Source organism: Vulpes vulpes, chromosome 15 (assembly GCF_048418805.1).
Source record: "Vulpes vulpes isolate BD-2025 chromosome 15, VulVul3, whole genome shotgun sequence".
Taxonomy (NCBI): Eukaryota; Metazoa; Chordata; class Mammalia; order Carnivora; family Canidae; genus Vulpes; species Vulpes vulpes.
In genome coordinates this window covers 112,566,374-112,590,584 of record NC_132794.1, presented here as the reverse complement: position 1 = coordinate 112,590,584, position 24,211 = coordinate 112,566,374, and the positions used below count along the sequence as shown (strand labels likewise).

At 46.8% G+C, this 24,211-nt stretch overlaps 1 protein-coding gene across 1 annotated transcript in view; it reads left to right on the top strand.

The window, feature by feature from the left end:
• ADAM12 (ADAM metallopeptidase domain 12) overlaps positions 1-24,211 on the top strand; it is a 330,218-nt gene that overhangs the window by 274,056 nt on the left and 31,951 nt on the right. Inside the window, exons 13-17 of the mRNA XM_026010672.2 lie at positions 4,490-4,579; positions 5,990-6,185; positions 19,895-20,003; positions 20,110-20,308; positions 22,450-22,527. Of these exons, the coding sequence (XP_025866457.1) occupies positions 4,490-4,579; positions 5,990-6,185; positions 19,895-20,003; positions 20,110-20,308; positions 22,450-22,527 (672 nt within the window). The remainder of the gene's footprint in view (positions 1-4,489; positions 4,580-5,989; positions 6,186-19,894; positions 20,004-20,109; positions 20,309-22,449; positions 22,528-24,211) is intronic.

Below are 24,211 nucleotides of genomic sequence, written 5' to 3'. Positions count from 1 at the left end.
GACAGAAACAATAAAAAAATCAAAAAAAAAAAAAAGCATTTAGCTGTGGGTTTAACAGAGAAGAAAGCTTTGGAGTGCTAGCTTCAGATGGCTAATAAGCATCATTTCTTTCTCTTTGCAAGGCAGGCGACCAGAGGGGAATTTGAATAAGCAGCATTCATTTTGCACCAAGAGCCCCCACCCCCACCCCCAAGCCACCCCCCACAAGCTGCAGTTCCCTCCGATGCCACAGCCTCCTCTGTATGCAGACCTGAGGCTCCGGGCTGCTGCCTCCTGGCTCGTTAGCTTTCAGAAGCAATAAGCGGAAGCAGGGAACATTTTTATCCAGCAACGGGCTCGTCTAACCCTGTTTTCCAGCCGATGTCAGGAAAATCTCTGGTTTCCTTAGGGGCCCCAGATAGTGTTCATCAACATGAAAATTATAACGGCCACGGTTTTAATCTCTGAATAATCTCAAGAAGGAAAGAGAAAGACAGAGGGGACACAGTGAGACCTCCTGGTAAAACAAGTGCCTCCTGGAAGCTTGGAGGAGGTGGTGTTTAGAATAAATCAAAGCAGGCAGTTTGTACTGCAAGCAGTCTGCATGTGGGATTCCCTCCCCGAGAGCTGATGCAAGCTGAAAGGGTAGACGGGTTCAAGGCGGGCTTGGCTGGACTCGCAGACAGGCTGGGCGAGGGCTTAGCAAGAGCATGTCCTGGAGAGCCGCTCTGAAAGGGGGCTCCCGGGTGGAGGGAAATGTGCAGAGACCCTGGGATAGCCCTCGAATTCCTGTGTTTATCAGACAACTCGTCCTAGAATCTCCTTCATCTGCTTAATCTCTGGGCCTCTGTGGTTTCCCATACCAGCAGGCCCAGTCTTGGTCTCGGTCTGGCCATTTCTGCAAGAATGTCGGAGTGGATAAGTACCAGGGGATGGGCCTGCTAGGGGTGGCTCCAGCAAATGTTTGTGCGCCCTTTCCAGACCTGGGATTCATCAGCGATAACAGCACTGACCAGAGCAGCAGGGATTTTGCTCACAATGTGCTGGGGGTGACTGCTGTACAGGAGCCAGTCCTCGTGCAGGGGGCTATAGAAACCCTCCTTAAGATTAGCGGAGGAAAACTTGAAACTGTCACGGAATGGGGCATGCAAAGGGGAAATTCCTTAGAGACTTTGTTAATTACTTGAAGAAGAAAATCAAAATTAGTTTAAATTACTCATAGTTCTCAGGAGAGGCCATGTGGACTTAAAACGGTTCGTCTTTGATTTGAACTCCTTGTAATTGTTTATTTAATCCAAATAAATTTAACAGCTCTTCATAGAGCCCTGAACTCTCAGGTTTAGAATGACCATCAGCAATCACTTGCCCCATATTCTAGTACCAGTAGCGGCACTGCTGCCACCCTCACCACCACCACCACCACCCCACCATCATCACCCTACCATAACCGCTGTCATCTTCATCCCTACCACCACCACCATCCCTACTGCCATCACTGCCACCACCACCATCACTGCCATGACCTCCATCCCCATCAGCACCACTATCACTACCATCACTGCCATCTCTACCACCAGCATCCTCATCACCACCATCCCATCAGCAAGTCTGTGAGCGCCTCAAATTTGCCAGCCACTGATGTGATCCTCAACTTTACCGCCATTGAGGAGGCATTGGCTTTGACAGGGTGCTAACTATCTCTCCAGGCAGGATAGTGTCGCAGGACAGCACTGATTGAACAAAACTCTCCTTATGGAGACTATATGCCTGCATATAGTCCTCAACCGTATATTTCTATGATTAGGGTCCTTATTTCACAGGATAATTTCTTGATATTTGAATAAAATTGTCATTTTCCTCATCCAAAGGCCTTTTGTCTAAGAAATCTTCCAGAGTCACAGGCAAGGCTTTGCTTCAATTTCCAGATCTTTAGTTTTTGCTTTTTAAGTTGTGTCCAACAGCATAACAACCCAAATCCAGTTTCCAAACTGCTATGACCAGTCAGACCTGAGCTCCGTTCACCTGGGCTCTTTATCCCCCTCCCCAGTGCCTAGACCCTGGGTGCTTCATGTTGACCCACACACCCCCTGGCCCACAGAAGGACTCTGTGTCACCACATCAGTGAGCAAATGGGATCAGGACAACTTCCCCAGCTCACAACTGGACCCAGCTTCTGCCCCATGCTCCCAGAAATAATTCCCACTGTTTTCAAGAAGCTGCACTGTAGACTGATCCTGGTCCATTGTGATCAAGGATCTGTCTACCGCCCACAACCCAAGAATGACAGGGCCTTTGCAGAGAGTTCTTCTAATGGCTTCATTAGTCATTTTTCTTTGGAGACTTAGGGTTCATTGGCTCTGTTGAACTTTTCTGTTGAGTACTAAAATAATAAATGTATCAACAGATGAAGAATTTGTCTCTTCTGATAAATACAGTACTGCAGAAGAAATAGATCCTAGTAGTTAAGAAGGCAAGTGGCTGCTGAAGCCTTCCGTACAGGGCATGGGATTTACAACCACCATAAGGATATCCTGACAACTCACTCATTCATCCAGCTAACAGGGTTGGGAAAGCAGCCTTATCTCCTTGTTTAAAGTCAATAGAATGCCAGTAGCCTGCAAATATCTTTTAAACTTAGTTATCTTTCTCACATTATCAATCCCCTTTGAAGTCAAAGCCATTCTACTTGGCTGCATTTCCATTTGAGCGGCTGCTTATATTATTTGGTGATTTGGTCGGGGGTGGGGAAGTAGTTCTCAAAGAATCTTAGGGCCTAGTTTTCAGATGGCTGATTTAGCTTAGGAGCTCAGGTAAATCTGTAATTTAGTTAGTGTCTCATTAGTAGAGCCATTTAGACTTTATTGAACAGGACGACACTGCTGTATATTTGATGGCACTGGTCAGGAATGCAATCAATGGACTCCTTTAAAAAAAAAAAAAATAAAGAAAAACAGGTTCCTAAACTTTTTAGGATGATAAGTCCATGAGTTAGAAACCCTTACTGTTATGAAAGTTACAGCTATTACTTCTGGTTGGCACTTTTATTGTGTATATTAGACATTCTGGATGTTTATGAAGTCCTTGAAAAATTTAAAATTTAATAACTTTGGATGTATGTACAGTAGGAGCAAATGGTAAACACCAAATGAGAGCGTAATTCACAGCCTTATGCAGGGTATAGTTCAGAGATCTAGGATAATCCTAAATCTTCTGGATTATCAACAGGATTTTATCAATTGCATCTATAATACTAATGATAAATTCATTTACAGAAAATGGTTTTCAGGAGTAAACAACTATACTATTAAAATAGTCCATGATTGGCTTCACTCTAGCTAATAGTATGCACATTCTTCTGCTCACGTCCTGTAGTAAATAAAAGGACAATGATAAATTAATACTAAAGACTCAACTCTTCCTTCTGATAATTCAGTTTCTCTTAAAGTGTGTAAACTCCAAGTTATTAGAATGCTCTAAAGTGCAAGGACTTCCTGAACACCTAGATAATATGTATAGACCTTTTGTGGATAGCTAAGCAAAAGGTGTCCATCCCCTATAGTTTTTTTGTTAGAAAAAAACGGATACTTGGGAAGCACAGCTCAATGAAGGGGGTCATTTTCTCTCATTTCAGAGAGAACAAATACATCTAATATTTGATGTGGGCACAGCCCACAGCCCTCCTGCCAGCATCTTGGTCATTATACTGTGCATTTCAGATCTGAGAGGTGCCCTGTCAGGTGAGGCAGCTCACCTGTGCTGAGCAAGAGTCTTGGCTACAAGCATTTGGTCAGATTACCGGGACCTGTGGTCCAAACACAATTGACTGGACTTCATTTCCTGCCAGCACGCCCCAGATGAAAAAAGTCAGGATTTGAAGAGTCAAGTTTGTACGCATCTCTGTGTGTGTTTTTTTTTTAATGTTTTTCTTTTATTTATTATTATTTATGATAGTCACACAGAGAGAGAGAGAGAGAGAGAGAGGCAGAGACGGGAGAGGGAGAAGCAGGCTCCATGCACCGGGAGCCCGACGTGGGATTCGATCCCGGGTCTCCAGGATCGCGCCCTGGGCCAAAGGCAGGCCCCCAACCACTGCGCCACCCAGGGATCCCTCTCTGTGTGTTTTTAAATAAGTATATTCAAAGTATTCCGGTGACCCTGGTACAGTTAGTTCACTGCACTAAGTTAGACCTAAATTAATCAGAGACCTCCCTGCGGAGCCCCAAGTGCAGTCGACGTGGCTGGATTCGGTAGCCAGCCTTCCTGTGCAGGCTCCCGTGGCCTTGACGAAAGGTGTCAAGGGCTACCGACTCTTCCCAGGGATCACAGACCCCATCAGCTGGTAAACACTTAACAGAGGCTTGGCTTTCTTACAGATAAAGATGCTCTCAGTCAGGCTGGTTTTCAGCTCAAGGGCCAGGCCCTCTGGTTCCTCCTTCCCTTTATAGTCACCATCTTCCGTGAGTAGTTGCCCCACGCGACCGTGTCAAATGAATCCCACTCCCCTCTCCAGGAATGTATGAATCTCTGCTGCAATGCTACCACGTGCACCCTGAAACCAGATGCTGTGTGCGCACATGGGCTGTGCTGTGAAAACTGTCAGGTGAGTCTTCTAGACCCCAAGGCCACCCCCAGGTTCAGGTGGTTCCACTCGGATGCAAGACAAGCAACACGGCAGGATGGCTTCCTGACACCTCTGCACCAGCTGACATCTCCCACTGCCTGTTCTTACTGTCGCCCCATCTTCATGTGAAATGCGCACTTCAGCATTGGGAAATAACTCTGGGATAAGTTATTTATTTATGGGTGAAAAGCAATTTTTCCACAAAACCCCAGCTCAGCGTGAAATGTTCCAGTTGTGCCATTGCAGGCATGTGAAGTCCCATCACCATCATGGGACCAACTGGAGAGCCAGGCCCCACCCTGGTCACCCAGCCCCTGCCTGATGTTCCAGGGGTTTTATGTCAACAGCTTCATCCTGAGGTCCTCCTAACACAAGGTGCTTGCTGGCCAACGTAGCCCGGCCCAGCCAATCTCGGCACTTTCCTACTTTAGCCATTCCTGCCGCCATGACTGCGTTTGTTTTGGCAATTCCAGGGTTTGTCTCATTATTCAGAGCTGAGACCCGACTGACTAGAAGCCTGAGCTTTTGATTCAAAGATTCCAAGGATAGACTTTATTTCTTTTTTAATTAAGCAATTGATTTTGGCATTGTGCTCGTAGGAAACTCCCTCTTAGCTCCCCCGCTAGAGCACAGTGATTCAGAAGTGCATTACACCATCCCAGGCCCAGCTTGAAATATCCCACCTGCCCTTTCTACTTGTGATTAATGCCTGGGGAACAGTAAAGGAAGCTGGCTGTGGAAAGTGCCAGAGATGGGCGGACGGTAACTCATTGGTTGTGTAGCCTCTGACCAACCACTCTGTGCCTTTGTTTCTTCAACCACGAAAAGATGAGGCATTGGCCAGCGGTCCCGAATGTCTTTTATTGCTCCCTTGCTTCGCTCTTCTCTCCTTCTCTCGGTGATGTCCTGCAGACAGGTTTCCAACTCCATGATTTGATGACAAAGTGAAATATTATTGTGACCCAGCCCTTGGGATGATTTTTGTCATCTTGGCCACAAGCACTAACACTGTAAGTGCACACTCCATTGTAAAACACATGACGGTGCTGGCGACCAGAGATCTTCAGAATTAAGGAGCCTACCAGCCAACACTCCCTTCCTACTCCTCCTCGAAGTGACAGGTGCCAGCAACCAGCTGGTCTGCTCATCAGAAAACCCTAATATTGCATGAAATTAAAAAGAAGCAGCCTTGCCCACCCCCATAGTGGAGCCCAGAGCAAGATTCTGTTTACTTAGTGACTCTCTGTCTCTCTCTTCCTTTGGAATCCTTGCCCTTTGATGTGAGGCTTCATGAGAATGGCCTTGGTCCATTCTACCCCAGGAGTGCTGCTGGGCAGCTGGTCCCCCCTTTCCCACAGTGCACGTGCTATAAACAGCCTCTCCTTCCAGCTGAAACCTGCAGGAACGGCGTGCAGGGACTCCAGCAATTCCTGCGACCTCCCAGAGTTCTGCACGGGGGCCAGTCCACACTGCCCAGCCAATGTGTACCTGCACGACGGGCACCCATGTCAGGGGGTGGATGGCTACTGCTACAACGGCATCTGTCAGACCCACGAGCAGCAGTGCGTCACACTCTGGGGACCAGGTAGGTGGCTGCCACTAATGGGCGCAGAGCAATGGGGCTGGGGAGCTCGCTCCGTGTCCCTGAGCATTGCTCCTGCAGCGCACCATCTATGAAGCTTCCCTCCATTCAGCTGGAGTGATTGGCTCCCTGGCAGGTCTGGGGCTGTGCCAGGCAGTGGACATGCAAATATAGGCCCCTCCTGAGGGCTCAGTGCGGTCCAGTGAGGAGAGATCTGTAAGCAACTACTGTGTGCCCTGGGGAGTGACAGAGAAGAGTCAGCCACGACCCCTACCCTCAGATAGCTTAACAGGTAGTTGGGCAGACAGGTGGGACCCCCCCACACACCCACCCACTCTGAGTATGTAGGTGCTTCTTGATGCTCAAACAAGGACCCCAACCAAAGGCTGAGGGTGCCAAAGAGAAAGTCACTGCGGACTGGATGCATGAGTAGTCTGTGATCAGGAAGGACAGGGAGAGATTGCTCCTGACACAGAGCCCTTGAATGGGAAGGCCCACAGAAAAGACAGCAGATGGGAGGCCTGGATACCAGAGCTCAGAGGAAGAACATGGAGACAGATGTTTGAGGGCCTTGAAAACCATTTTGGTTCTAAAAGTGAAGTGACAGACTTGTGTGTTCCAGAAAAGATGCCCAGATGGACCGGAAGCCAGGAAGCCGCTGTAGGGGCAATTAGAGGCTGTCCACTCACTGCTTCCTGTGAATGGGATGCTGGGCCAGATGCTCAGTGTGGCCTGTCCCTTCTAACTCCCAGCATCAGAGACAGGGAAAATGACTACGGTTTAAAGAAAGTGAAGCTCAAATTCAGAACCCGGAAGTCAATTTCCTGAGGTTGTAAGCCTGGGATTTGAACCCAGGCCAATTGACCCAAAGGCCATACGTAACACATACTGTGCAACCATACCAAAGAACCAGGCCTAGAACAAAGTTCCACGGAAGCTCCACAGTCTAACAGATGCTCGGATGTAAAACGGGGAATAATAAGTCCCCTGGGCACGTCTCTCCTCCGTTGACCCATCTTCTGAGGCTAGAGGTCTAGGGCCATGGAGGGCAGCCAGGGCTCAGTGGACTCCTCACCCCAGGGCTTACTGCCTCTGTCCTGCTCCAAGATTCCAGCAGCAAATCCTATAGAGAGCACTTTCTAAGAGCGCAGTTCCCACCCTGTCTTGTCATTCTCCCTCCTCCCGCCACCTTGCCATGGTGACCTCAGTTCTGGCTGGGGACACCGGCTGTGGCAAGACCACTGTGGTCAGGCAGGCAGAGAGCCAGGCAAGCTCTGAGGAAAGGGAAATCCAATATGGGCCTCAGACTTTCGTTGTGAGGTTTCGGTTTCAGGAGTGATGAGGACAGTAAACTAGGACAGAAAATGATGACTCCTCCTCAAGGCTTGGGTTTTCGGTGTGATGTGAAAGCAGCAACCAAGCAGGGAGAAGAGAGACGGTTGTTTCTGAAGGCTGGGTCCTGTCATGGAGACTGCTGCCTCACCAGCCAAAGACGCCCCTCTGTACTTGGACCTCTCTGAGGGGCAGGAAGGAGCATCCTGGTCATCGCGTCTGTGAGGGCATCTCCTAGTGCTCCTCAGGCCTCATGGGTCCACTTGGGTGCAGAAGGAGGAGGCCTGTGCTATCTGGGACCTTGTGCTTCATCTCTGGAACTTGACCAGGCCTTAGTCCTGGCCTCCTCACCAGCTAGGCCAGGAAGGCCCTGAGGCCAGGGTGGGGTCTCAATCTCATTCTGGGTGAATGCGATGACTAGCACAAAGAAGGCACTCACTATACACAGGTCAGGTGGTTGGATGGGCTCTGAATGGTTTAGTGATTTCAGACACCTTTTAGCCAAGTGAGGTCACTTTGGGACAGTGGCTACTGCTACAGGCCAAATCCTTGTGGCCTGAAGCATCCCTAGTGGCCATTCCTTCCTAGCCTTTCTCCGGACTTCGTAATCTCCCCCTTCTTAAGTTACAGGGCATGTTATAATGCTCCCTTCCAAAAAAGCATTCCGTGGCCAGAGCACACACAGCACTTGGAGCTTTTTGGAGTCAAATGTGCTCTTTGGTGCCCTGCTATATTACAGCGTCTGGCCTCATTTCCAAAGTGAGGTCAGATGGAACTCCACGGCGCTCTCTGAGCCACCGCCACTGTGTGACTCAGCTGGCTGCACGCCTTAGATTCCTGGTGACCAAGGCTGGTATTTATTATCTCATCAGATTAGTCCTTCTCAAACTGCCTGACCAGAGAGAGAAAGAGAGCATGAGCCAGAGCGCCAGACAGGCAGGCAAACTGACAACCTGACTCATGCACTGAGCTTTTCAAAAGCAAGAGCAGTAGGAAGTTACCTTCTTTGAATTCTCAGCATCCTTGTGGCTGACAGTGAGATTGGCAGCCTGACTGCCTGGGGACCTGAACCACCTCCTGGCGGGGACGGAGAGGTGGGGGACTGCTGCCCTGCAGCTCCCAGCCTGCCTCTCCTGTCCCCACCCTCCTGCTGAGGACTGAGGTACCCTTTGGGCGGTGGTACATTTGCCGTGAGAGGGTCCCTGCATGTGGACTGAGCCTCCCTGGCATCAGGGATGCTCAGAGAGTTCCTGGAAATGACAAGCTTAGGGACCCACCTCAGGCTCATGACTTCCTAGAGTTCGGTGTACTTCAGCCAATCCTGCCTTGGGACTTTAGATCGCTGCACAAACTTCCCTAGGAGGGCAGAGAGCATGTGTGCCAGAACCAGCTGTGGCCCTACACACCTTCTCAGAACAGCCTTTTTAACCACCTCTTCTGTAAATACAGTGTGCTCCTTCCCTTCCATATCAGTACAGCTGCCCTGTTGTTTGGCTCAAGGGCGCCGTATGAGTTTCCTATGGCTGCTGTAACAAATCACAAACATGGTGGCTCGTGACCATGCAAATTTGTCATCTTACAGTTCTGCAGATTGGAAGTCCTGAAATGATGTTGTTGGCAGGACAGTGTTACTCTTGCAGACTCTAGGGGAGAGTATATTTCTCTGCTTCTTCCAGCTTCCCGAGGTACCTGCATTCCTTGGCTCACAGCCCCCCGCCCCCTCCATCTTCAAGGCCAGCAGCATGCATCTGCCAATCTCTGTCTCTCTGGCTTTTGCTTCTGTGTCACATCATCTCTGCGTCTAACCCTCCTGCCTGCCTCTTATAAGGGCCCTATGATCATATTGCACTTATCTAGACCATTCAGGAGAATCTCCCCTCCCAAAATCCACACTTAATTGCATCCTCAAAGTCCCTTTTGCCACATGAGGTGACATATTGAGGATTAGGGTGTGGGCCTCGTTGGGGGGCCCTTTTTCTGCCTACCACAGGTGTTGAACAGACCACTTACTAACAAGGTGACCTTGGGCTCATCTGTAAAATAGGGATTGCAGTATGTCCACTCCGAGGGTATGTTGTGGCCCTCTAACACAGCCTGACCTATCCTGTATGACACATCTAGCAGCACGCTAGGTGCATGGCGCCTAGTAAGGCTGAACTCTCTAAAGGTCTGGCTGAGCTCACAGGAGGCTCATGGCCTAGTGAGCAAGGCGCTGGCCCCCTGGGGCTGTAGTGAGTGCTCTGATGTGGTGGGGCATGGAAGAGGGGGGCTCAGCCTATAGTGGGGTGTGGAGCCAACCAGGAAGCCGTCCTACATGAGGTTGCCCTGGAGAAGTCCTTTGGCAGAGGTGGAGGGAAAGGGTATTTCCTGCATACGGAACAGCAGGGGGTCAGGGCGTCCCTGGGGCCTTTCCAGGGAACTGCAGCAGTTCTGTTTCTCCAGAGCTTGGACTGTGACCTGGAGAGCAGAGATCCTTATTTGTAACCCCATTCTCTCAGTTATTAAATATTCATCGACGTCCTGCTGTTCTAAGATGCTGACTCAAGAGCCCTGATTCTGCCAAAGTGTGACATACTTCCCACCATCCTTCTGTGCCCTCACCTGGACCTGGAGTAGGGTCAGGATGTGACCTTCACCATCACGGAGGCAGGGGGAGCTTCCAGGGCCCCGGCCAGCTAGATGCACTGGGCTGAGCGCATCCTAATGCTGCATTACAGTGGTTGCTTTAAATTAGCTTCTCATGATTCAGAAGAGGAAAACCTATTGTCAGGAACACATTCGCAATATTTCATTTTCCCGTGATTAGCAAATGCTCTGGGATCTGGACCGCATTTGCCTTGGGGTCATTTTAGTTCCCCCCTGAGGCCCAGCAACTCGGAGCTCCAGGAGTCACTGGGCTCCTACTCTGCTGGCCTGTGCCACCCCCACCCCGGTGACCTGACCCAAATGTCGAGTCATCCGGAAGCGTCCAGTTACACTCAGGAAGTCCATTATTCTCCAGACCTGGCTGCCCAAACACTGACCGGATAAAGCCCTTCCTTCCAGCTAACCATTCCCTCTCGAAATGGACTTTTCTCGATCCAGCATTTTATTTCAATACAATAACCCTGCTTCCAAATCTTTCTGCAAATAGAATGATGAAAATTCAAAACATATGCCTGCAACCAGCTCCCCACTAGCAAAGTAATACCCTTTCGAATACCTTTTGGGGTGTTTTTGTTCATTTGTTTCTTTTCCTAATCATTGTTGATAATGTTCTCATTGGCAAGGAGTTTAAACTCCCCCCACCACCCACCCGCCCCCCGATTTTTCTACCACAAATGTTGTATCTCAAGGCTTTTTATGTTGATGTCACAGAAATGTTATCTGTAGTTCAAACTGTAACTTGTGTTTCGCTCCCTTACTCCAGTTTAGTCTTTAATAGCCACAAAGATTTTCTGTCAATGTGATATGACCTTTATTCCTTCTGAAATACAGCTGGATATTTTTCTTCAGGCAGAAAATTTACTTTTGCCAATGCTGTTTATCTGAACCGTGGTTACTGAAAGCGTTACTTGGAAATTAATCTTACAGATAACTACATGTCTAGAGCCACAAACAATTTGCATCAGGGAAGTCCTGAAAATATGTTAGCTTTATCTATTTTATCACTCACCAGAAAATAGTGTCACTTGATTTATACAGTGTGAGCTGGCCAGACAGTTTTTATGGGCTGGTAAATATTCAGTGTTTATCTGCAAGGCTGGTTTAAATGAGTTTGCGTTATGATACACCTGGGGCAGTACATTTCCTAATCATCTACAACTCTGGAGACGAGCGATGGGAAGAGAAGATACTTTTGTCGAGAGTCCTATCGTCTAGGAATCAGGAGAGTCTCTGTTTTGTCCCACCCCATGAGAAGGAAATGATAAGACTTGTCCATTGGGGCTCCATTTTCTGTTGAGCGCAAGGGTCAGTTTGGAGAAGAGAGAAGGAGAAATACGAGGAGAACGGGACAGCTTCCAGTTGCTGGAAAGAGGGCCTCTGTGGGTATGAGCAGTGGGAGTCGGGACAGTTAGTGACAGTGGGGAGGAGCCCGTCCGCCCAAACGCAAGAAATCCATTTGCATAAAGTCATTTTAAGGAAAAGATTAGATCAAGTAAATTGTGGGCTTAATGCAAGATGTCATCATCTCTTCTTTCAAGAGACATAATGACATTGGAACTTCCAAACTACAATTACAAATATAAGTTTTATCCCTCTGAAGATAAAACCGGTAATTAAAATCCATCACTTTCTGTGTAATTGTAAAATACAGTAGGATGTCAAAATTCCCTCTGAAAGGCTAAACTTTATCTTTGGATAATGGCAAAACATCTAAGTGTTCCATTATTACAAATTCAAAGGCTGTAAATTGATGTACTATCATAGCGATAAGAAGATTGTTGTCATTTTTTTTCCAAGAGACAGACATGTAGTCTCTTTGTGAAAATGTGAAGACAGATGGGTTTAAGCGTGGTGACTTTGAACCCAAACCTGTGCCTTCATAACCTCCTACCAGAAGTCATTTGCACCCCTGAAATTACTGACCATCCTGTGCTAAGAGAAAGGCCAGACGGCCACTTGCACACACGAGCCCCGTGAGTCACCTGCTCCGCTATGGGCACTGCAGGTTCTGCGCTGCCGGGAAGCTCAGGCCTTGTCTCTGGGCTCTGTGGCTCCCACTCTCCTTCCTCAGTGATGCGTTCTTTGAACGCAAGAGCCCTATCTTCTGCCAAGGTCAGCACCGGGCCCCCCTCTGGCTGTCCTGCCGATAAGCTTTCTTACTTTGCCTGTATTTGTGAAACATCTGTCTCCTGATGACCTTGTATCTTCTTTCCACGTCGGACGGCCTGGTAATACCTCCTTTGATGTAAATGAGGAAGTGAAAATCCAGAGCCATGGGAAAGAGAAGCCAGGAGACAGTGTTCATTTACCCAGGATGTTTCGTTCTACAGAAATGACAGTCGACTCCCTCCGGGTAGGGCAGCTGAGACGTGGCGTGCCTTCCCCAAACTGCCTTCCCCGCGGCTCTTCACTCATTCATTCTCAGCACAGGCCTGCTCTGTGCAGGCCTCGGGCACCGTCCCTGGCAGCTGGGTTTTTACAGTGAGGCAGGAGCCTTGGGACATGACAAGAGGCAAGAAGGCCAGGGTGGTAAATGCGAGGAGGGGACAGCCCCTACAGCACGGACGAGAGAAGGAGGGTTGACCCCAGCCTCATGGGAAGGTGGTCATGGAAGAGGGCCCCAAAGGATGAAGCCATGTTGAGCAACACAGCAGCCCAGGACCCTCAGCCAACCGGCCCCAGCAGCCAGGTTCCAAGGAAGATGCTAATTTACCTGGCCCTGGTCATGCATCCATCACAGACCCCATCTGATGACCTGTGGCACAGAGGCCTCTGGCCAAACTGGAGTCTCACACTCGCCAGAGGGAGCCCCTCCCACCGCACAGGCTCTCCTGTGAGAGAGATTACCCCCCACCGCCCCCTTCAGAGGGTGTGTGGGCTGGTGCCGAGTGGTGCCCAACCCCTAGCTGGAAGCTTGCTGGCCCCAGGAGGTGGCACAGAGCCCCGCGTGGCACCATCCTATGGCCTGAAATTTGAGGTGGGGCAGCAGCAGGGCAAGTTGTGATCTGAGTCAGGTCTCAACAGCTTATACTACTTCTAAAATCAGCTTCATTCATCTTAAGCCTCTTGGCCTTTAAACATCCATGTTTTTCCACTCAGATTTCTCATCCCGACATGGAGACTCCAGGGTAGGAAAGGCAAGCCCAGCTGGATGAGAACAAGCATCATCAACATGGTTCTGCCCCCTTCTCCTCTCACCTGCTGCTGCTCACCATCCCCCCCCCCCACCAAGTTAAAATAGCCGTTTCTGAGCATTGATGAAAGTTGTCAGTCCCTAAGTGCTTGAGGATGGAGAATGCAAAAGCTCTTGTGTCGTGGTTGACCATGAATTACTCACAATGGTGTGCTTTCCGTGAGTTTTCCAGATAAGCGAAGACCACATGACAGGCATTGACTATCCATTCTGGTCTTTGACTTCACACAGAGAGAGAGAGAGAGAGAGAGAGAGATCTAGCCCGTCCCCAAGTTTATGTAGCTAATGAAGCATGACCTATTTTTCCTCCCAAATGTGAGGGGTTTTGTTTGGAGTTTGGTTTTTGTTTTTTGTTGTTGTTGTTGTTGTTTGCCATTTTATGGCAAGCAGTGTCATTGCCATGTCCCACCAAGGAGGCATCCTGCTAATTCACCCATGGTAAAATGTGACCTGGCAACTCTTGCTCCTACGCTCAAGTTTTGGGTGAGACCTGAAATGAATAACCGGTATTGGTTTCCAGGGGAAGACGGAAAGTTAACCTCTAGAAAGCGGCATAGTTCAAACCACTGGGCAGATTCATACCAGAGGGGAATAAATTTCACTGGCCAAACTCTACCCAGCTTTGCTTCTTTTTGGATGCCTTCTACCCACAGAAGTTTTCAGGTTATTCAAGGTTTTTCATTTCTTTTCCTGGGTCAGTAGATATTCAACAAAAGAGGCATAAAAATGTTTACTGTGCCTCCCCATCGCTCCCCTCTTGGAGGAAGAGCCCCTCCCCCCATTGAGTGTGCTCAGACTCAAGGGTAGGTCACCCAGTTTAGTTCATTACCATTAACCTGAGAAATAAGCCTGCGGTGGCCAGTATTGTGGCCTTCAAGTTATCCTCTAAAAAAGATTTGGTGCAGTTACAGCCACACCCATGAACGGTAGATTACAGGAGTTGACTGGTGGTTCTGGAGCGAAAGGAACAGCAGACACAGGAGTCTGTTGCCAATTAGGTGGTATCTAAGGTGGAGGCAGCACACGGGATTATAGCTGAATAGAAAGGTCATGGACTTCGGCTTAAGTCCATGAGTCAAGTCCACCTTTACCACTTAGCATTATCATCTTCAGCAAGTTGCTAGAACACTGAGCCTTGTGTTTACATCTGTGCAATGGGATATGTAGACCTTACAGGACAGTTATAAAGATTAAAGATATGCATGCTGGACCCCACACAATACCTAATAGTGGGGGTACCCAACAGATGGCCTGTTGGTGATCCAAACTAGGCTCATTCGTTTAAAGTGTGTGTGCTGGTTTGTTTAAGGGTGAGGAAAGGAATTACAGGGACGGTGACCTTTGTCGCCGGAGTATAGAAAGGGCTCAGACTCAAGAGTCTATACTTGAGATTTCCTACTGCCTCTTTCAGGATGGTGCCATGTACATATGCAGTGATATAGGGTTCTGGAGGCTCAGCCCAGAGGAGACTGGGAGGGTGCCCAGAATAAGCACAAGGCTTAGCGCAGTGGGGACCCTCACTCACTGAAATGAGTAAGGAGGGGAGAGGTGTAGGGAAGTTGAAATCCTTGAGCTACAATTGTACTTTTTATTTAATATACAAAGTGTGTACACAACCTCCCAGGGTTTCAGATTAGGTGATTCTCTTACCCCTCTGTGTCCCAAGATGGGTTCAGGAATTACTTACCCAGTCATTCAGCACTCTTCATTGGTTTCCCATGATGTGCTAGGACCTGGGGACAGTCATCCATGAAGGACACAGATGTAAAGCCCTTGTGGACATAATCATGAACTTTCAAATATGGTAACTGTTGTAAACATGGCCAGGACCAAGGAGCTCTCTTCTCCCTCATACGTTCTCCCATTCTTAATGCCCAGGAGCCCAGACTTCCTCTTCCCCATGATCAGTGGCTGCTCTTTATTGTAATTCAGGTTGACTGAGAGCCTGTCACATGTCAGGGACTCATTCAGTCTCAGCACCTTTGAGTCAGGTGATGGCCTTGTCCCCATTTGACAAATGAGGGAAGAGAGTCTCTAGAGCATTTATGACTTTGCGAGGGCCTCTTGGTATGTGAGGTTGACACCAGATCAGCCTATATCATTCTCAGTCCCGAGTCCTTGCTCCTCCAACTCTGCAGTATGCCTGATTAGAGAGACCAACGGGGAGGAGGCCTTCCAAAAGTATTAAAATTTGATAAACATTCATTGTTTCCTTGCCACACATGGCCAGATATAAAGCATGGTTTTCTCCAAAAAATTTTCCATCAGAAAGAAAGATTTGCTACCGACTTCTCAATCTCTCGATCGTATCTTTTGACTCTCACAGTCCGATCAGAAAGGGACATTGTGTCTCAGGAATGTCGATCAGTGCTATTTAGGAGGTTCACTGGAGTTGACAGACAACATTGGGTTTAAGAAAGAACAAGGACATTTATCACACGTTTAATTATTCCTAAGGTGTGACTTCATGCCTCCACTTGTTTTTTTTTTTTATTCTGGTAAAAGACCTTTTAAAAGATCACTTTGACAAGCAACAGGAGGAATGATTAGGTTATGGCGATCATGAATATACACCTGCTGAGCAAATAGAAAAAAAAAAAGCAAAAGCAAAAGACTCACTGTTGGAGGAATGGGTATTTGTACCTAAAAATAAGATTTCCGGTGACAGCATCACAACAGAGTAAAAAGGTCAGCATCCAAATGAGCTAGAAATACAGAGGACGTGCTGTGGAAAACAGACTTGTTTTTAAACCACTTTATTGGGATGTGATTGACATACAAGAAGCTGTAGGTATTTAACTTATACAGCTTGATGAGTTTGGAGAGAAGTATACATCCATAAAACCGTCACCACGGTCGATGCCATAAACATATTCATCACCTCCAAAAGATGCTTCCCAACCTCTTCATGTGTGTGAGAGACAGAGAAGGCTTAGCATAAGATCTACCCTCTTGGCAAAATTTTAAGTGTACAATATATTATTAACTATAGTATTATTAACTATAGAATCTGTACAGCAGATTTCTAGGATTGACTTTGCATAAGTGAAACATTGTACTCTTTGACCAAGACCTCCCCATGGCCTCCTCCCTCCTCCCCCAGCCCCTTGGCCACCACCATATCTGCCTTTATCAGTTCTATTTTTTTAGATTCCACATACAAGTGAGATTGTGCAGTATTTGTCCTTCTGTGTCTGACTGACTTCACTTAGAATCATGTCATCCACGTTTATCCATGTTGTTTCAAATGGCAGGATTTCCTTATGTTTTAAGCCTGAATAGTCTTCAGTAATGTGTATATACTACAAATGTAGTATATAAATTTTATATTTTTATATTTTATATTTTTATCTATTGATCCATCAAGACACAGAGTTTGGTTCCACGTCTTGGGCATTGTGAATAATTTTGCAGTGGACATGGGAGTTTAGGTATCTCTTCAAGATCCCAATTTCACTTCCCTGGGATATATACCTAGAAGTGGGACTACTGATGTTATGGTGGTCCTATTTTTAATTTTTTGAGGGATTTCCATGCTGTTTTCTGCAAAGGCTGTCTCCACTTTGCATCCCCACAGTGTATGGGACAAGGGAGCAAGTGCTTCCTTTCTCGACACCCCTGCCAACACTTGTTATCTTTTGCTTTTTTCATACCAGCCATTCTAACTGGTGTGAACTGCTATCTCATTGTGCTTTTGATTTGCATCTCCCCAGTAATCAGTGAGCTTGAGCATCTCTTCATATAACTGTTGGCCATTGGTACATCTTCTATGAAGACCTGTCTATTCAGTTCTTTTGCTCATTCTTTAATCTGGTTATTTGGGATTTTTTGCTATTGAGTTGTAGGACTTCCCTATATATTTCATGTATTAACCTTTTGTCAGACAGTTTGCAAATATTTCCTCCCATTCTGTAGGTTGCCTTTCATTTTGTTGATTGTTTCCTTTACCATGCATAAGCTTTTTAGTCCAATGTAGTTCCACTTGTCTATTTTTGTTTTTGTTGCCTGTGCTTTTGGCATCGTGTCCAAGAAATCTTTGCCAAGGCCAATGTCAAGGAGCTTTTCCCTTATGTTTTCTTCTTGCAGTTTTATAGTTTCAAGTCTTAACACTTGAGTCACTACTTCCATTTTTTTTAGTTAATTTTTGTGTCTGGTAGAAGATAAGGGTCCAGTTTATTTTTCTGCATGTGGATATCCAGTTTTCCCAGCACCATTTATCAAAGAGATTACCATTTCCCAGTTGTGCGTTCTTAGCACCTTTGTCAAAGGTTGGTTGACCACAGATCTTGAGACCAAAGAGAAATGTAAAGAAGCTGAATAGTGTTGTTTCGCAATAGAGGACAGTAAAAGAAAAAGTAATATTTCTTCACTAAAACAGGACTTTCCAATATTTCTCGTCAAGTTAATTGACAGTATGTTGTAAGACTCTTGACTCTGTCACTCATGTTGCTAAAAATTCACATGTTCAAATCAACCATCAACATTGCTATGCGGTTGTCTCTGTAGGAAAGTAGCAACTCTCCTTAACTGTGTGGTGGCTTCTACCTGGGCATGCACAGTGCTTCACAGTTACCAGGAAACACTAATACCGTGTTATAGCCTCCAGGGATGTTACAGTCATTCTATCACATGTATACCTGGTTTCCTAAGCCATACAGCCCATTGGCATTTGGGGCATTAAAACCCCAAGCCTTCCCTCCCCCTGCCCTAGACCCAGTTTTGTCAAAATCCCAGGTCCAGATTCCCAAGCAGTGACCTAGCATTTGTTTTCTCTTTAAAATGTTTTATACTTGTTTAAATACTGTTTGTATCCCTTTGCTTGGTTTCCGGCCATGATTTAGCCACTTTATGGGGTATTCGTACATCAAACTTGCCCCTTTGTTTTAAATCGCTGTAGAGTCCAGTCTCTTTCCCTCTTTCCCCCTCCTGGTCTTACCTTTCTGCACACCCCAGTCCAGCTCCCATCCAGTCCTACCTTCCAGCTGTTTGTAAGCTCATGTGTCTGAAATTGCTTGGAAATTTCTATCTATACACACACACAAAAAAAATCTCTTTTATCTCTTTTTCCTTGTAAGGAAAACAAATTTATCAATGGACACATTTGAATTGCAGCAAAGTTTGTTTTTTTTTAAGTGGCCACATTTCCCAGAAGATAAATTGCTTGGTAGAAGCAAGAGTGACAGGACCTACATAGAATCAAAACAGCATTGATGACAGAGCAGTATCAACTCTGTCTACCCAGTTCCTAGAGCTTAGCATCCACCAGACACTGGTGGTGCTCCTTTATCCTGGTCTCCTGAGGCAAGGAAAGAGGGAATGAAGCCATTCTATCAGCAGTAGCTCTACATCCCATATCTACCTAACCCTGGGGTCCCTTGGGCGGCATGTGAGTAAATACCCTGGCTCTTCCCCTATTACCCATGTGCACCTGCCTGTCTCTCCACTCAGCAGCAGAGGGTGCATGCACATCAGGTCTTCTGCTGTCTGTCCTCAAGGCCCATGTAGGGCCCGGTACAGATGAGGCCTCGATACACCTCAGAGCACCAGAGGGGATAGGCTGAGCTCTACCCTCAGGTGGCCCCACTATACAGCTTTAAGCCACACATTTAACCTCTTTTCCTGAATTCTTCATATGGTCTTCAACAGGGGTTGTTACACATAGGATCTAAAAACCCTCCAAATTTTTGGCAGTACAAGCCCCAGAGCATCGGCTCACTCTTCCCTTGGCCAAAAGATGTGCTAAGAATGGCCATGTCCTGAGCTCTCTGGCTCCCATGTTCCTCTCTGCCAGGTACTGTCTTTCTGTGCAAAATGACTATCAGGATTTATGCCTCCCTGGCCTCTGAGAGCACTCTGCCTTGCTAACATAGGCACTAATGGAAGCTAGTGATTACTCTTTTTTTAAGATTTTATTTATTCCTGCGAGACACACAGAGGCAGAGACACAGGCAGAAGGAGAAGCAGGCTCTCCTTGGGGAGCCTGATGTAGGACTTGATCCCAGGACCCTGGGATCATGACCTGAGCCAAGACAGACGCTCAACCACTGAGCCACCAAGTGTCCCATGCTTGCTCTTATAGGGAGGTTTATAGACTGAAAATGTTGTATAAAATCTCTGTGTTGTTTATCCATCCCCACGTCCCCACACAGTCATCATTATTCCTTGGAGCCTGCTCTACCTTGCATTTTCTCACTAGAATTATGTAGAATGCTGTTAAAGAGAGCAAGCTCCCCTGTCCCTGCTGCCAGCTAGCCACCTCCTTTCTGTGTTGGATCAGATCTGGTCCTGCAGCTAGGCCACATCGCCTGAGAAGCTGCATGTGCCCTGGGCCCAGAGAGCAGCCTTTGAGAAGAGTGAGCTTTGCTCTGAGAGGATGCTAGGCTTCCATGGCCAGTTCATACCAGGAGTCAGCTGAGATGCCAGGCATGGTTTCTCCCAACACCAAACTCATCTCCTCTTAACCGGAAAGCCCAGTGCTGTTCAAAGGCAAATATTAAAAACACTTGCAGGAGGTGACAGTGCTGCTTTGCTTCCATTTCAGGCGCTAAACCTGCCCCTGGGATCTGCTTTGAGAGAGTCAACTCTGCAGGTGACCCTTATGGCAACTGTGGCAAACACTCCAAGAGCTCCTTTGCCAAATGTGAGATGAGGTATGGGATCCTCGGCCTGAGCCCGCTGTCACTTTGAACTTCCTAGGTTCTCAGGGCTGGTTCCAAACTTTCCCTCCCTGGGGACTGTTTATTCTTGCCCTTCCAGAGATGCTAAATGCGGAAAAATCCAGTGTCAAGGAGGTGCCAGCCGGCCCGTCATCGGTACCAATGCTGTTTCCATAGAAACAAACATCCCACTGCAGGAAGGAGGTCGGATTCTGTGCCGCGGGACCCATGTGTACTTGGGCGATGACATGCCGGACCCCGGGCTTGTGCTTGCCGGCACAAAGTGTGCAGATGGAAAAGTAAGACCCAAATGTTCACTCGCATCATCTGTGTAAGTCTGGAAGGGGGCCCGTTGAGAAACGTCCTGTCCAAACATGGGTTTAGGAGGTTTGTTTTCCTAAATCCACTCCTTCCTAGAACTTTGTCTCTGGAATCCAGTTCTTTGCACTTGGAAGGTAAAGTTAATAAATCCTAGATCCTGGCCTGACCATGGAGATGCAGATTGGGGAAACTCAAGCTTGGTTTCTCAGCCTTTAAGTGTTAATAAGTCATTTCTGCACTCTGGGTGTCGTGAGTGTTTCCAGCCAGGAAATTACTTTGGAAGGAAACACAGTAGCGTATTATATTGTTTTTGGAAATGTGGCCTTGGTTTTTGGCACAGTGAGGGCTTGTTCTCACCTGGACAGAACGGGAAGTGAGATGTATTTTCAAAGACCCTCATAGAGAGAATAGGAAAGGGGGAAGAGATAGGATCAGCTTGAAGCTGAAGGGAGTTCTTTTAGAGACCAGAGGAGAAAGGTGGGCTGAGATACTTGAGGGTTTAGAAAGAAAATAAAATATTAAAAAAAAAAAAAGAGAGAAATTGAGATTTTTAACATTCTGCTGCATTGATTTTTCTTACCAAACTTTCTCATCAGGCTAAATGAAAGCAACTTTAGTACCACATTTTAGGAAAGATTAATCAGCCCCCACCTGTTTTTCTTAGGACCCCCCCCCACCTTCAAAATGATTATGAAATCATTCACAAACATGAATAGAAAGACACAGATTCAATTCCCTAGGGCAAGGATTCTGTACCCTCACCCCGTTCCCTCCCCCACCCCCCCACCCCCGTGTACCCTGAGCCACAAAGGCTTCATCCCTAAGGAAGTGGGATGATGATATGAGAAATACAATATACATTCCAGGGCTCACCTTAACCACACATGTTAGATTATATTCAGACCTTGACATTAGAATGACACTCATTTTTTAAACTGTAGTCTGAACAGCCAGCACCAGGTGCATCTGAACACCAAAACTCCAAGGGCTCAATTTATCAATGAGGTTTTTTTCCCTCCACGTGCAAGATTAAATGTGCTTTGATCCACATTTCTGCAGAACACTGGCTCTTTGAAAGCCATCCTTGGCATTGCTCGTGGGCTGGGAAGAGGGCAGCACCCATACACTGGGATTCTGACCAGGGTCCCGCTGTTTTCTCTGTTACCTGTTTCTTCTCTCAGCTGGAATGTGACCGTCCCCTTGGCCGAGATTCCCGGCAGTGATCAGAGTTGCTTGGGCTGGCACTTCTTTCAAAGGGTGTCACTAGTGCCTCCCGCAAGCTGTTGGGGTCAGATGGTGAACTTCCCATAGGAAGGTTCTACTCAACTCAAAATGCTTCTGCAATCTAAAAATTAGACATCTCTTCCTCTGCCTTCACTAATTTGTAACATCTTCTGGAAGATAAAGGGCCTGATCCTTTGAGTCTGGAGTATATTATGTGCCTTTAAAATGAGACTAAACTCTTGCAACTAGCCCAGTGTCATTTAGCAAATTACTGCCTCTGCAAAGACTTGGTAAACACCAGGGAGCTGTCTGTTTTCCTCTGCTGAGCATATCTGTTGATGGTTTACGTCATCAATGATAGTACTTGTCAGTCAGTAATTTGGAAAATTTCCCATATTTCAATATCTCCTTTAAAAGGTTCTAGGACCTTGGATGCTTGGAGTCTCGGAGTCTACACAGGCCCCAAGCAAAAGGCTGGTGCATTTCTCCTCCCCTGTATCTTTTAATGGAAGGGACAGGTCAGGGGGCCAGTTGAGAGGGGCAGGGGGGCTAGGCACAGAGTTGCTGTATTTCACAGATTTCATTGTTAGCTCTAAGCAAAAGTCAGTTTTCATAATCTCATAATTGGCTGAAACCATATGAAGCACCACACTGGCCCAACTCACATTGACCTGAGTCACACTGACCTGAGTGCTGACATGTGCTGAGTCTGGAGGCGGGCATCAGGATCCAGGTTGCGAGTCAAACAGAAAGCGCCACATAGCGTGGCCTCCATATGAGCCGAAAGAAGATCATCTTCCTTGGACTCCTCTTTGCTTTCCCTTTTTAAATCACAGATGTGCACATGTGGTTGGAAAGGGGCTGAGAAATTTACCGTGCTTTCCTCCTCCTGCAGATCTGCCTCAATCGTCGGTGTCAGAACGTGAGCGTCTTCGGCGTCCACGAGTGCGTGATGCAGTGCCACCAGAGAGGGGTGAGCGCCTGAACTGCCTTTTATAGCCAGTCCCTATCAAGATATGCACCAAATCATTCATTTGCAAAGGATTATGCAATCCATAACTTTAAAAAATATATATAGCAGTTGCCTCAATGTTTTCCTCTAAAGACACTAATTTTTTTGACCTTTACATAGCATCAGAAATGTGACTTTTACTTAACAAAGAAAATCAGATTGAGCAGTAATTAGCTTTCAAATTAACATCCTGTGATTTTTAAGAAGGGACTTTGTCATCTTCAAAGTAAATTTTAAAGCTAACCTTCCTGCATAAAGGATTTTGCATTAATGTTTCAAACAGAGCTGTCCCTCTTTCAACCAAGATTCGGAATATATGTCTGAACTGAAATACTTCCAAAAGAAATTAAAACAAAGGAGACAGAACACACTGACCACATGTTCTTGAAATCACATACAATGCATTTCAACTAAAGAAGGCTGTTATTTTAGTTCAGAGAATTTTTTTTTTTAAGGAGAGAAGTGGACTCTAATTGTTTAAAACATAATTTATTTTTCCTGATGGGCTTAATTATTTCCAATGGAATCGTATTAATCTTGATTAGCCATGCCAGTGGTTCATTTGTTTTTCTGAAACCTTTTGTGCAGAAATCATGCTCTCAGTTCTATTTTTAAAACGTACAGACACTCGCCAGTGACTCTAACATAGAATTATGGAGGTTTTCATAAAACGACTGTTGCGCCGTAACCATGAAGGATTGCAGTGCCGTCTCGGATGGGTTTGTTGACTGTGAGGGTAGCTGACTGTCAATATAAAGTGAAATCTTTTCAAGTCTTCGTTGGATCGTAGATTTCTTTCTAATGGCTGTAAGAGATGATGCGGGGCAGCCTTACTATGAAGGAGGCCAGGCCCGCGCGGTGGTAGTGCCTGTCCAAGGTTACATGACCAGTTAGTAGTAGTGCTGGGGCCCTGGCTTTACAACATCCCTAGGCCCCCATCCATGTGTTGGAGAGGAAAGACCCACATTGTCTGGGTTGGCAGAGCAGCTGCCGTGACTTGGTGACAAGAAACATGACTACAGCCCTTCCCCCAGTGAGACCAGACTCACCAGCAGTGCCTCCAAATAGGGTGGCGCGGCTGCCAATCTCCCTGCAAAAAGGGCACATGGCTCTGGTCTATACTGGGAGACCGTGCAAAATGGTGTGGGCAGGACAGGGCCCGAATCCCGGTGGGTGGCACGTCAACAGAAGCATCTTTGAGAACCAGGCAAGATGCTCCAATGCGGCATCGCCACGCTACTCGGTGATTAATTCTATATGGCTGTAGCTCTATGGGGATATACTTTCCAACTTACTGCAGGTTATCATGATTGTCGGTCTTATTTTAAGCAATTGGAACAGATGGTTGAATCATCAAAAAAAATCAGTGAAAGCAGGAAAACATCACAAATGAGACATATCCTCCAAATATTTGATTTCTTTTTTTTTTTAAGATTTTATTTATTTATTCATGAGAAACACAAAGAGAGAGAGGCAGAGACACAGGCAGAGGGAGAAGCAGGCTCTATGCGGGTAGCCCAATACGGGACTCGATCCTGGGACTCCAGGATCATGCCCTGGGCCAAAGGCGGCGCTAAACTGCTGAGCCACCCAGGCTGCCCCAAATATTTGATTTCTGCCTTAAAATATAAAAGCACATATTTGG